The sequence below is a fragment of the Neocloeon triangulifer genome, unplaced genomic scaffold, assembly GCF_031216515.1.
Source record: "Neocloeon triangulifer isolate White Clay Creek 2 clone unplaced genomic scaffold, ASM3121651v1 ptg000022l, whole genome shotgun sequence".
NCBI classification, from domain to species: Eukaryota; Metazoa; Arthropoda; class Insecta; order Ephemeroptera; family Baetidae; genus Neocloeon; species Neocloeon triangulifer.
Window position 1 is genome coordinate 2244789 of NW_026775562.1, and position 12075 is coordinate 2256863.

Here is a 12075-nt window from a genome sequence, read left to right on the forward strand (position 1 = left end):
ACATCAGGCGGCAGATATGAAGAGCTATCTTTTATTTTTGTCCATAATACTCGTTTTTTTGTTAATTGAGGTAATGTTTTTTGATCGCTTTCTATCTTCTTGGACTTTTAAAAATTTTAAAATTTATTTATTGCTCAAAATTACATTTTTAATTTTTTCCAGAGTGCAGTTGGAGGCACAAAGCAAATGCCATCAAGAAAAAAATCAGCACTTAAAAACAGTTTTCACCATATAAAAGCAGAAGTTTTTAAATCTTGAATCAAATTTTGCAGCAAAAAAGCAAGGAAGGCGATTCTACATCGTCAAGTGTTGCGGTCACGCGACATGCTTACCTCGGAGCTTAAAACGAACTGTGTCAACCGTATCAAGATTAAGTTCATTTAAAAACAAAACCAGCACATTTTCAGCAGAAAAAACGGAGGAAGCAACGAATCCAACAGAGTAATTAAATTTTGAAATGTAGTTCAATCAAAGTTGCTTAAAAAAATCATATATTTTTGAAAAATAAAAATAATTTGAATCTGCAATTTTTTTGAGCAGAAGTAGCTCTGAAAGTCAGATAGCATCGGAGAACATTGTCACCGATGGCCCTGTGACCGACTCGACCACAAGTGAATTGGAAACATCCAGTGCAAATATTCCTACCGAATCAGGCCCTCTTACATCCGACATTACTACAGAGTTTCATGCATCAACGAGCAGTATAATTGTCACCAGCATGGCCACACTTCCTCCGACAGACATCATTTCTGGTCCATCAACATCCGCCGAATCGACAACAGCATCAACTACAAATAATTCACCGGAATCTAGCTCGACAACAATCAATACTCAATTAGAATCAAGCCCTACCACCACAGTAGGATTAACTACGAGTACTTCTACAGCAACCTCCACGTCCTCCACCAGTACTTCCACAGCAACCACGACCAGTACTACTTCCACAAAAACCTCAACCAGTACTTCCACAAAAACCTCAACAAGTACTCCCAAACCAACTTCAACCAGCACTTCCACAACAGTGACAACGACTACTACAAAGCCTAGAAATGTGATTATACCTTTAACGCATAGATATTATTTTTATATATCTTCTAATTAAATTAGCTACAGTGTGAGGCTTCAAGATGCGCGAATCTCACTTTTAATTCAACAATAACAGTATTTTTGTATTAATATGAAATTTAATCATCTCTTATTCTGTTAATCATATATTAGACTGACGCCGCCCTTCAAATGCGAAAGCAAGGTATTGTAAAGAAATATGTATTTAGATTTTTTTCTATTTTATAATATTTCTTTAGGAAAAGTAATAATAAAGAGCGGAAAAACGTACTTGATGATGCCAAATGCAGAAACTCAAGCACAGGCGGCCAAAAACTGCTTTACTTGCAACATGTCCCTCATCGCCATTCAAAATATTACAAAACTCCCAATTTTCCAGCAAATTATGAACAGTTCTTAATAGAAATATTCAAATTTTCATTTATTAATTAGCAACCCAAATTATAGATTTGAACATTTTAAATATTTGGACCGTGGGATCGAATGAAGGAAACGGCTCTTGCGTGAATTACGATTTGAAATTTGCTTGGTGTCCGACGAACGTGGACATTCCTGTAGCAATTTCGGACAAAGTGAATGGATCCAATTTGGCAGCTTTGGCGCAGAAAGCTTTGGCTTTGGACGGCACGCTTGCTTATTTATTGGCAATCCCTTCTATTACAAAGCTGCCGTATTTGTGCGAACTGAATAATGTAAAATCTTAAAATGAAAATATAATTTATAAATTTTATCAACCACTCTTTCCAGTTGCAAACGGATACATGCTCAGCATTGATTTGCGGAAGAAATGTAAGATCATGACAAATATTAGAGTTAAAAATTTTCCGTATGTCGTTTCAGAATTCGCTATTTGATGCAAATGGAAACTTAAAAGGTCTCATTAAATAAAAATATTGATTCATAATTCTCTACTCAAAATGAACAAAGATGGAGAAAAATCAGGAAAGTGGATCAACGTCTGCAACAAGAATTATCTTTTTTCTAATAAACTTGTAAGCTTCATTAATTTTAAATTATTTATTCATAGATTTTATTTTTTATTATTTTAATAAAGGGAACGTGGCAGCAGAGTTGGGACACGTGTTGTAGCCTCGGCATGCGTCCCGTTTGGTTTCAGGACGCGTCCGACATGGCGTGTCTTACGAACGCGACCAAAAGCAACTGGACGTTGAATTACAATTACTGGACGGCCGGGCGTGCGCAGGGGTCGTGGGGTCAGTGGGCCTTTTGCGCCCCCGGCGGCCCCCTCACCCTGCCCGACTCGCTCTCGTGGGCGGCCGGACAGCCGGACAACGCCAGTCCGGACGAATTGTGTCTGCACATGCAGGTCGGCAAAAATGGAGCCAATCTCACGCTCAACGACCGGAACTGCTCACACAAATATGTCATCGCATGTCAGGTTGGCAAAAGTTTGGTTTTCACCATGTTTTGTGGTTTTCCGTAATTAATAAATGAATAAAAAAGTGATAACGTTGAAACCCGGTTTCAACATTGCATGGTTTAGCGAACAAGGAAAGGAAAACCAATGCCTAGCGAAAATTTAATTTTTTTCTAATTCTTTAGAGTGCGACAAATGTAGCATCACTTTGTGCAAAACCAAGCTGCCCTTCAAATTGCAAGAAAAATGTATTTTTTATATTAATTTAAAAAAAATTACAATTTATTAAATTGTCAGGAATCTCTCTTTACTGGTGATAAATTAAGCAGTGATTGAAAACAAAATAAATAAATAAATTTTGTTTTACAACAATAAATTTTATAGATCTTTTTGAACATGGTCAATGGAACTCTGGATGCGGGAAAGAATATTTGTTTTCAGCGAAACAAGTAAAAAAGAATTTTCAAAATACTTTTTATTCACAATTATTTCATTTAGATGCCTTGGGCAAATGCTTGGACATATTGCTGTTCTATAGGGATGAAGTTGACTTCAATTGAGGCTGTGAACGAGTTGCAGTGTTTGACGAATATGGTAGCAAAATACCCTGCTGCAGGTAATTTGGAAATTATAATTGAATTTTTAGTGTCAGAGGCATTTATCTTTTGATAAAATTCTCTTGCAGCTTATCCAGATCAAACTGGGAGAGACTTCTGGACTTCAGGGAGCAACACAGGCTGCCCAGGCCCGCAATTTTGGTGCTCAGAAAACGACAAAGTGCACGTCGAGGAAATCGCTAATTGGAAAGGCGGAAAATTCCCGACTGGAAGAGCGGAAATGTGCATTTTTTTAAATCTTTCGAACACAACCGTGAGCGATACATATCTGGGCGAAGAAAGCTGCACTGTAGAAAAACCTTTCATTTGCGAAGTAAAAGTTTCATGAATCATTCATACCTCTCTTATTTTTGCAAAACATTTTCAGACTTTCCAAACTGGAAGCAAATCCGTCCAGATTCAAAGGATATGTCAGGAAATTTGGAAAATAACTGACGAAGAGATCGCTTCGTTCATAATGAATATAAAGGCCGACGTCACAAGCCGGAATAGAAATGTGAAAGTAAAATTGAACTACTGGCCAAAAAATGTTTAAATAATTTAATTGCTTTTTATTATTTAGTGCTATATCAGATGTTGTGGGAAGAAAGCCAACTTGGTAATGATTAGACTGATGGTTGAAGTCTGTTTTAAACTCTCCTGAAAGCTTATTTTCTTTGATAATTGAGTGATAAATGCGTGATACGTTGTAGGCTTAACATGAATTTTTATGATTGTGAGATTAAAACTTAATTTAGTTCATATTGTACAATAATTAACCAATGTTTCAAATTAGTTTATGATTTTAAGAAATAAGCGACCATTTTTTTCAATTAAAACAATTTACAATTTAAACATCCTTTATTTTTTTCCTTCAATAGATTATTTAAGACTTATTTTATTTTTAATTTTCCTAGGACTAAACTTTAAATTTTCTCATTTAAAAATTACTTTTTCTCCGGTCTAGTAATGATAATTAAAGAAATTTTCACGTGTTTTTTTTTTTAATATAGATCAAAAGTGGGGGATTGGTGACAGACCAAATTTTGCGCGGCCTCGAAGAATTGACTGCCAACGATTCATCGACAATGCAGGGCGCGTTTGTGAATTTTGACTCTTGCTCCACACTTAGTAATTATCTTTCAGAATCAGTGATTAAATAAATAATGAGCTTTTCAGACAGCAATGACGAATGCGTGACCACGGCCCAAGTTTTCCAGTGTGGAAAAGATAAAATTCCAGAGCTTACAATGGGACTTGTTTCATCAAACCAAGGCGACGCTACCGTATGAAAATCAATATTCAATTATGCACATTTACTCAAAATTTAGTTCCAGGTGACATCGTCCGCCACTGGTGGTGTTGTAACAACGTACCGGGTTTGCCCTCTGTTTCCTTCTTGCACTCCAGACGTAAGTTTTTGAATAAAATGCTATTTTAATTGCTAATTAAAAGTCTGAAAACGCAGGCAGCACAAATAAATCAGCTGAAAACTACTGGTGCATGTAAGAGAAGCTCTGGACTGATAATTTAATTTCTTCAACCTTTTATAAATTAAAATATTTTTGTGCGTAGCTGAGTCAGTTAATACATAATTTTCATTTTAAATTCTTGGTTAAGCAAAGACTAGCTTGATTAAACGTAAAAATAAACGCTATAATTACACATTTTGCTCACATTTAACTACATTTTTTCATCATAATTTCCACAAATTGACGGTATATTTCAAAACTTTATTTATCAAAGGACAATATTGATTAATTAAAACACAAATTGAGAAACTGAAAGTTTACCTGTGCTAAAATCCAAATTATAATTGTTAATTATTAATTCATTGTACCAACAGTGACCTCAGGAGGAAATATACTGACCACGTCAACAGGAAAAAAGTACTTATGGAAGTACATTTATCAGTGGGTTAGTTTTAATAATTAAACAAAAACTATGAACTAAAAAAGTTTTTAAACCCAAGACTGTGGCACAAGCCCAAGCACAGTGTTGTGCAATCGGATCAAATCTTGCTACATTTGAAACATTGGCCGACTTCACCGCGTTTATACAAGCAAAACCCGGTTTGATTCTCTTTTTATTTTAATTTCAATTTCTAACTATTTCAAACAAAAAGATATGACGGACAAAGTGGCTTATATGGGTCCAAGTTTCGACAATGGCGACGGCACGGACAGTTGGTGCTCAACTTACAAGAAACTGCCGGCTGGGATGATCACAGACATTAACTCGTACTATAGAAATACAGCGTATGCTAATCAAATTTACTTTATCAACAACGGACTTTATTTGGCTCCACTTGGATCTGGAACAAATTTTGTCATATGCGGACCTCTGCCTTATTGATTTCAAGTTGATTTATTTAATGTAGCTTTTTAGCGAATCATCTTTATTGAATTTTATTTAAATGGGAATTTCTCAAGATTTGTTCAGAAAAAATGTGACCTTAATTCTTACCAATAACATTAAAATGTTTTCAATAAAAAATTAATCATATGACCTAAACTAATCTATTGCAAAACATTAAAAAAAACTGTATTTCCAAAAATAATTGGTGTTGAGATTGTAAAAAATAATAAAAATGATGCGATTTCTGAAAAACGTCTGAAGAATGTTCAGCTGAATTACAACAATGTCGTGTAATTTTTGAAATAACTATAATTTTTTACTCCATGAGTACCAATATTTTGGTGAATTTCCAAAAATATATAAAAAAAAATTTTCAAGATTAATTCAGATAAATTTTCTTCGATAAGCAAAATTTCTTTAAAGAAAAACATCAATTTTTACATGATTAGATTTAAGGAACAGATATTAACGAGTTATGGGATTTCTTTATGGTCTGGAAATAAATTTTATTTGAAATTCTTAACTTACTTTTTAGAAATGTGTAGCAATAATACTGCTTGTAAATGTACGTTTGAAACGTATGTCATAAATCGTGCAACATATGGCGGGAAGCGCAGATCGGCCTTGTTGGTTGTTTCACATTTAACAGAAAACGCACTATGACAGTTCAATTTTCACACCACTGGCATGAAGTTCTACTTTTTACTTGTGTCTGTATTAGTTGCCTGTTTGTTAATTGAGGTAATTTTTATTACTCTTTTGAATGATTCTTGACGATTTTTTTTCTTCCTGGATTCTTTAATGTCTTTTTTTTTAATTTTATAAATTGTTCTCAGAATGCTGTTGGAAGCCCGAAGAAATTACCGGCGAGACAAAAATCAGCAATTAAAAACAGTTTTCTGCACATGAAAGCAGATATTCTTTAATCTTGACTTAAATTTTCCAGTGAGAAAACAAGGGAGGCGAAGTTACGTTGTCAAGTGTTGCGGTCACTTGAAATGCTCATCTCAGATCTTAAAGCAAACTATGTCAACAATATCCCGAATCAGTTCATTTACAAACAAAACCAGCACCATGTCTAAAGATAAAACACAAGAAGGAACTAAAGCAAGCAAGTAAGCACATCTAAAATTTTGAAATCTCGTTTACTCGTTTTTAATACTGAAAGAAGATTATAAATATTCAGATTTTAATTTGTTTCGAAAAGAAATAGTTGATTTAGTTCCTCTTCATTCTTTCTGATTGAACATTTAACAAAAACTAAAATACCATTCTATCATAGTTGATGAAAATTAATTTTTCTGAACAGTGCAATTATTTTGAATCTGCATTTTTATTGAGCAGAATTACTTTGGAAAGTCTGACAGCATCAGAGAGCATCGTCACTGATGGGCCTGTGACAGACACAACCAATAGTGAAACCCAATCGTCTAGTGAAACTTTTCCCACGGTCGCTGACTCTGGCATCACAACAATAAGCGATGCCACCAGCACGGCGACACTTCCTCAGCAAATCAATTCTGACAATCCATCTACTTCCTCTGTCGATTTGACATCGGCAAAAAATACTGACGCAAAAAACGGAACGCAGAGTTTCAAAATTTCGTCAGAACCTAGCTTGACGACAGTTTATAATCAATTAGGATCAATCACTGATACCACAGTAGGGACTACCAGTACTTCCACAACAATCTCGACGACTACAACAAAACCAAGAAATGTATTCAATTTAAATCTGAACCTTTTCCATTAAGTGATATTTATTATTATAATTATTTTTTTTAAATGTACCAGCTGCAGTGTGAGGCATCAAGATGCGGGAATCTTGATTTTATTCAAACAACTGTATTTATTTCCTATATTTATATTTTTAAATATCACTTATTTTGTTTATCTTCTTAGACTGACGCCGCCCTACAAATGCGAAAGCATGGTATTTTTGGGTGAAAAACATCCTAATTTATGTTCTAATTTTCTAAATTATTTTAAGGAAAAGTTATAATAAAAAGCGGTAAAACATACTTGATGATGCCGAATGCCGAAACTCAAACACAGGCGGCCAAAAACTGCTTTACTTGCAACATGTCGCTCATCGCCATTCAAAATATTACAAAACTCCCAATTTTCCAGCAAATTATTAACAGTTCTTAATATAAATATTCTAATTTTTATATATTAATTAACAACCCAAATTATAGATTTGAACATTTTAAATATTTGGACTTCGGGATCGAATGAAGGAAATGATTCATGCCTGAATTATGATTTGAAATTCGCCTGGTGTCCCAAAAACGTGGACATTGTATCAGTAATTTCAGACAAAATCAACGTATCCAGTGTGGCAGATTTGGCGCAGAAAGCGTTGGCTTTGGACGGTTCTCTTCCTAATTTATTGGCAATCCCTTCTATTACAAAGCTGCCGTATATGTGCGAACTGAATTATGTAAAATATTAGAATTAAAATAGAAATTTATATAAATTGTATCCACTATTTTTTCCAGTTGCAAACGGATACGTGCTCGGCATTGACGTGCGGAAAAAATGTGAGATATCTTCGAAAAAAAAAAGTTTATTAACAAATTTTGCCACCAGAGTTTACTATTTGACGCAAGTGGAAACTTAAAAGGTTGCATTACATAAATAAAAATGAATTTTGTGTAAATTTATTCAGTGTAAATCTCAAATAAAATAAAATTAACAAAAAGATGGAGAAAAATATGGAAAGTGGATCAACGCCTGCAACAAGATTTACCTTTTTTCTAATAAACTTGTAAGTCTTATTACATTTTTTTAAACTGTTTTATATATTTTTTTTATTGAAATAAGGGAACGTGGCAGCAGAGTTGGGACACGTGTTGCAGCCTCGGCATGCGTCCCGTTTGGTTTCAAGACGCGTCCGACATGGCGTGTCTGTCGAACGCGACCAAAAGCAACTGGACGTTGAATTACAATTACTGGACGGCCGGGCATGCGCAGGGGTCGTGGGGTCAGTGGGCCTTTTGCGCCCCCGGCGGCCCCCTCACCCTGCCCGACTCGCTCTCGTGGGCGGCCGGACAGCCGGACAACGCAAGTCCGGACGAATTGTGTCTGCACATGCTGATCTCTAATAACGAGACAAATCTCTCGCTGTCCGACCGGAACTGCTCTCACAAATATGTCATCGCATGTCAGGTTGGCAAAAGTTTGGTTTTCACCATATTGTGTGCTTTTCCGTTTGAATTTGTATTTGGCAAACAAACAAAGAACGTGCCTAAATCATTAAAAAAATAAATCCTTATTTTAAATATTTCAGAGTGCGACGAATCTAGCATCACTTTGTGCAATGCCAAGCTGCCCCTCAAATTGCTCGAAAAATGTAATAAATGTTTATAAAATATGCAAATTATAACTGGAAAATTTATAAGGAAACGCTCTTTACCGGAGATAAATTGAGCAGTGAGGGAATTTAATAAATGAATTTAAATCTATAACCTGATTTATTTTCAAAGATCTCTTTGTACACGGTCAATGGAACTCAGGATGCGGGAAAGAATATTTATTTTCATCAAAACAAGTGAAAAAAGAAACTTATAAAACCATTGAATAATTTTTAATTATTTTAATATTTATACTAGCTGAATTGGGCAGATGCTTGGACATATTGCTGTTCTATCGGGATGAAACTGACCTCAATTGAGGCTGTGAATGAGCTGCAATGTTTGACAAATATGGTTGCAAAATACCCTAAAGCAGGTGAATAAAATTTTTATTTTCCTACTGAATTTGATTTTATTTTGATCATATTTTCCGGTCTTTTAGCTTATCCAGATCAAACTGGGAGGGATTTTTGGACTTCAGGGAGCAACGCAGGTTGCCCAGGTCCGCAATTTTGGTGCTCGGAAAACGACAAGTTAATAAAAGACGAAATCGCCAATTGGAAAGACGGAAAATTCCCGACGGAAAAAGCGGAAATGTGCATCTTCTTAAATCTTTCGAACACAACCGTGAACGAAACGTACTTGGGGGAAGAAAGTTGCACTGTGGAAAAACCTTTTGTTTGCGAAGTAAAAATTGCACGAATTGCCCCTTCTTTTATATTTACTCAAATCCTTTTCAGACGTTCCAAGCTGGAAACAAATCCATTCAAATTCAACGAACGTGTCAGGAAATTTGGAACGTGACTGACCAAGAAGTCGTTTCGATTATAATGAATGCAAAGGCCGACGTCACAAGCCAGAATCGAAACCTGAAAGTAAAATTTTGACTCCTTATGATTGCAAACATGGATTCATTAATTTGATTCATTATTTATAGTGCTATATCAGATGTTGTGGGAAGAAGTCAAACATGGTAAATATTAGTCTATGGACTGATGGAAAAAGATAATTTTTTTCAACACACTTAATTACTTAAAGATTCTTGCGATTGATTGATGGATCTTATAGAATCATGTCATTTTTTATATTCAAAAAATGTGTGACTAGAAACTCGTTTTAAGTTTTTTTAATGATAACTTTAATATTAAAAAAAAAGAGAGAGCTTCAATAGATTCTATTGTGTTTTTCTTATAATATTTATTATTTTAAAGAATTCCCATTAAAGCTGCAAGCATAAATATTAATGATTTAATTTGTAAGCAGAAAATTAAATATTTTCTAATAAAAATTTAAATACTTTACTGCACATTATTGTTTTTTTTTTTTAAATTTTCTTTAAATGTTTAATTTATTTGTAGATTATTATGGAAAACGACACACATTTTAGCCTCAAAAGTCGTATTTTCAGGAAAAAGACTTTTAATTTAGAATTTTTATTACGTGGAATAGATAAAAAGTGGAGGAATGGTTTCGGATCAAATTTTGCGTGGCCTAGAAGATCAGACTGCCAGCGATCCATTGGCAATGCAGGGTGCGTTTGGAACTTTCGACTCCTGTTCCACATTGAGTAGGCATTTTTCACATTATAAGTGGTTGAAAATAATTATTATGAGCTTTTCAGACAACAACGACGAATGCGTGACCACGGCCAAAATTTTCCAGTGTGGAAAAAATAACGCTCCAGAGCTTACGATTGGACTTGTTTCTTTAAACAAAGGCGACGCTGCCGTGCGAAAATCAAACTGAAATTCTGCATATTAACTTTAATTTAATTTTAGGTGGCATCGTCTGCAACTGGAGGTATTGTAACAGCATATCGAGTTTGTGCCCTATTTCCTTCTTGCACACCAGATGTAAGTTCTACACACGAAATTAAAAATTGTAATAATAAAAAAATCTGAAAAAACAGGCAACGCAAATAAATCAACTTAAAACTACCGGTGCATGTAAGAACAGCGAGGGACTGATAATACTTATTTAATTTTTACTCTAAATAATTTAATTTATTCTTCAGTACATGAAAAATTTCATAAAACAAATATTTTAATTCGAATCAAGCCGATTTTTGTTTAGAAGCTAATTTTTTTTAATTATCTTAAGCTCACATTATGATTTATTTTCTAACAATAATAAATTATTTAATTGCAATAATATCCATAAGAAAAGGGTTAATTTAGAAATTTATTATGTTCAGATGATAAAAGTGGTAAAATAAAAACACAAATTGAAAAATTTCAACAATTTTTAAAGAAATAATAAATTATCAACGTCATTTACTTGAAAGATTATCATTCAATTTTTTTTTCGTTTGCACGACCAGTGTCATCAGGAGGAAATATACTAGCCTCATCAACAGGAAAAAAGTACTTATGGAAGTACATTGTTGGATGGGTGAGTTGTTTAATCATTCAGAATAAATTGAGTGAAGAAAATTTAAAATGCTAGACTTTGGCACAAGCCCAAGCACAGTGTTGCGCAATTGGAGCAAATCTTGCAACATTTGAAACATTGGCCGACTTCAACGCGTTTACAAAAATAATTCCAGGTTTTTCTCTTCTTACTTATTTAATTTCTCACTAATTTTATTTTTCATTTTAAAAGCAATGTCGGGCAGCTGGGGTTTTATTGGTCTAACTTTTGACAATGGCGACGGCACGGATAGTTGGTGCTCAACTTTCAAGAAACTGCCGGTTGGGATGATCACGGACATTGATCTTTACTACAGAACCAAAGCGTATCCCAATCAAATTTACTTTACCGAGACCGGCCTCGTTTTATCTGTACCTGGAGTCGGAGCTAATTTCGTCATATGCGGACCTTTGCCTTATTAATGAAGTACGTTTATTCGCCTCAAGAGAATTGGAATAAAATTAAATTCATTGAATTGACTAATTTTTACCAGAAAAATGCAGCCTAATTTATTTTCAATAACATAATTTTTTTAAGTTATCAAGATTTTCTTAACCAAAACTAATTAATTGAAGAATATATTCAAAAATACATGTGTCAACAATGATTGAATTTTGTGATTGGCTTAAAATAAAAAATAAAAAGATGTGAAAAAACATATAAAATTGTAATTGTTAAATTATATGAAATTAACAAATTTCAACCGAAATTTATCATATACTTCAAAACCAGTAAACTTTGTTCAAAAAGGAGCCTTAAAAAGTTTGCCTTAGTAAATTTGTTAAAAATTTCCATATATATTAATTTATTAATAAAATATTATTCTAATAGAAGATTAATTTATACTTTGATTTTTGTATGTATTAATACTGAAAAATGGATTAAATATCAACCAACTTATTTCAATTAGTTG

General features: G+C 33.9%; 1 protein-coding gene across 1 annotated transcript; it reads left to right on the forward strand.

The window, feature by feature from the left end:
• The first annotated feature begins 22 nt into the window (after window positions 1-22).
• Window positions 23-11631, forward strand: LOC132204352 (uncharacterized). The gene is made up of 26 exons (XM_059632820.1): window positions 23-70; window positions 163-220; window positions 273-441; window positions 541-1051; window positions 1108-1161; window positions 1219-1249; window positions 1305-1457; window positions 1513-1757; window positions 1813-1854; window positions 1906-1939; window positions 1993-2057; window positions 2120-2464; window positions 8690-8752; window positions 8802-8832; window positions 8886-8950; window positions 9012-9129; window positions 9196-9440; window positions 9494-9628; window positions 9691-9726; window positions 10203-10320; window positions 10375-10481; window positions 10532-10606; window positions 10663-10699; window positions 11074-11144; window positions 11199-11298; window positions 11355-11631. The coding sequence occupies exons 2-26, from the start codon at window positions 187-189 to the stop codon at window positions 11582-11584; spliced, it is 3114 nt and encodes a 1037-aa protein (XP_059488803.1). The 5' UTR covers window positions 23-70; window positions 163-186; the 3' UTR covers window positions 11585-11631.
• Window positions 11632-12075: the final 444 nt, after the last annotated feature.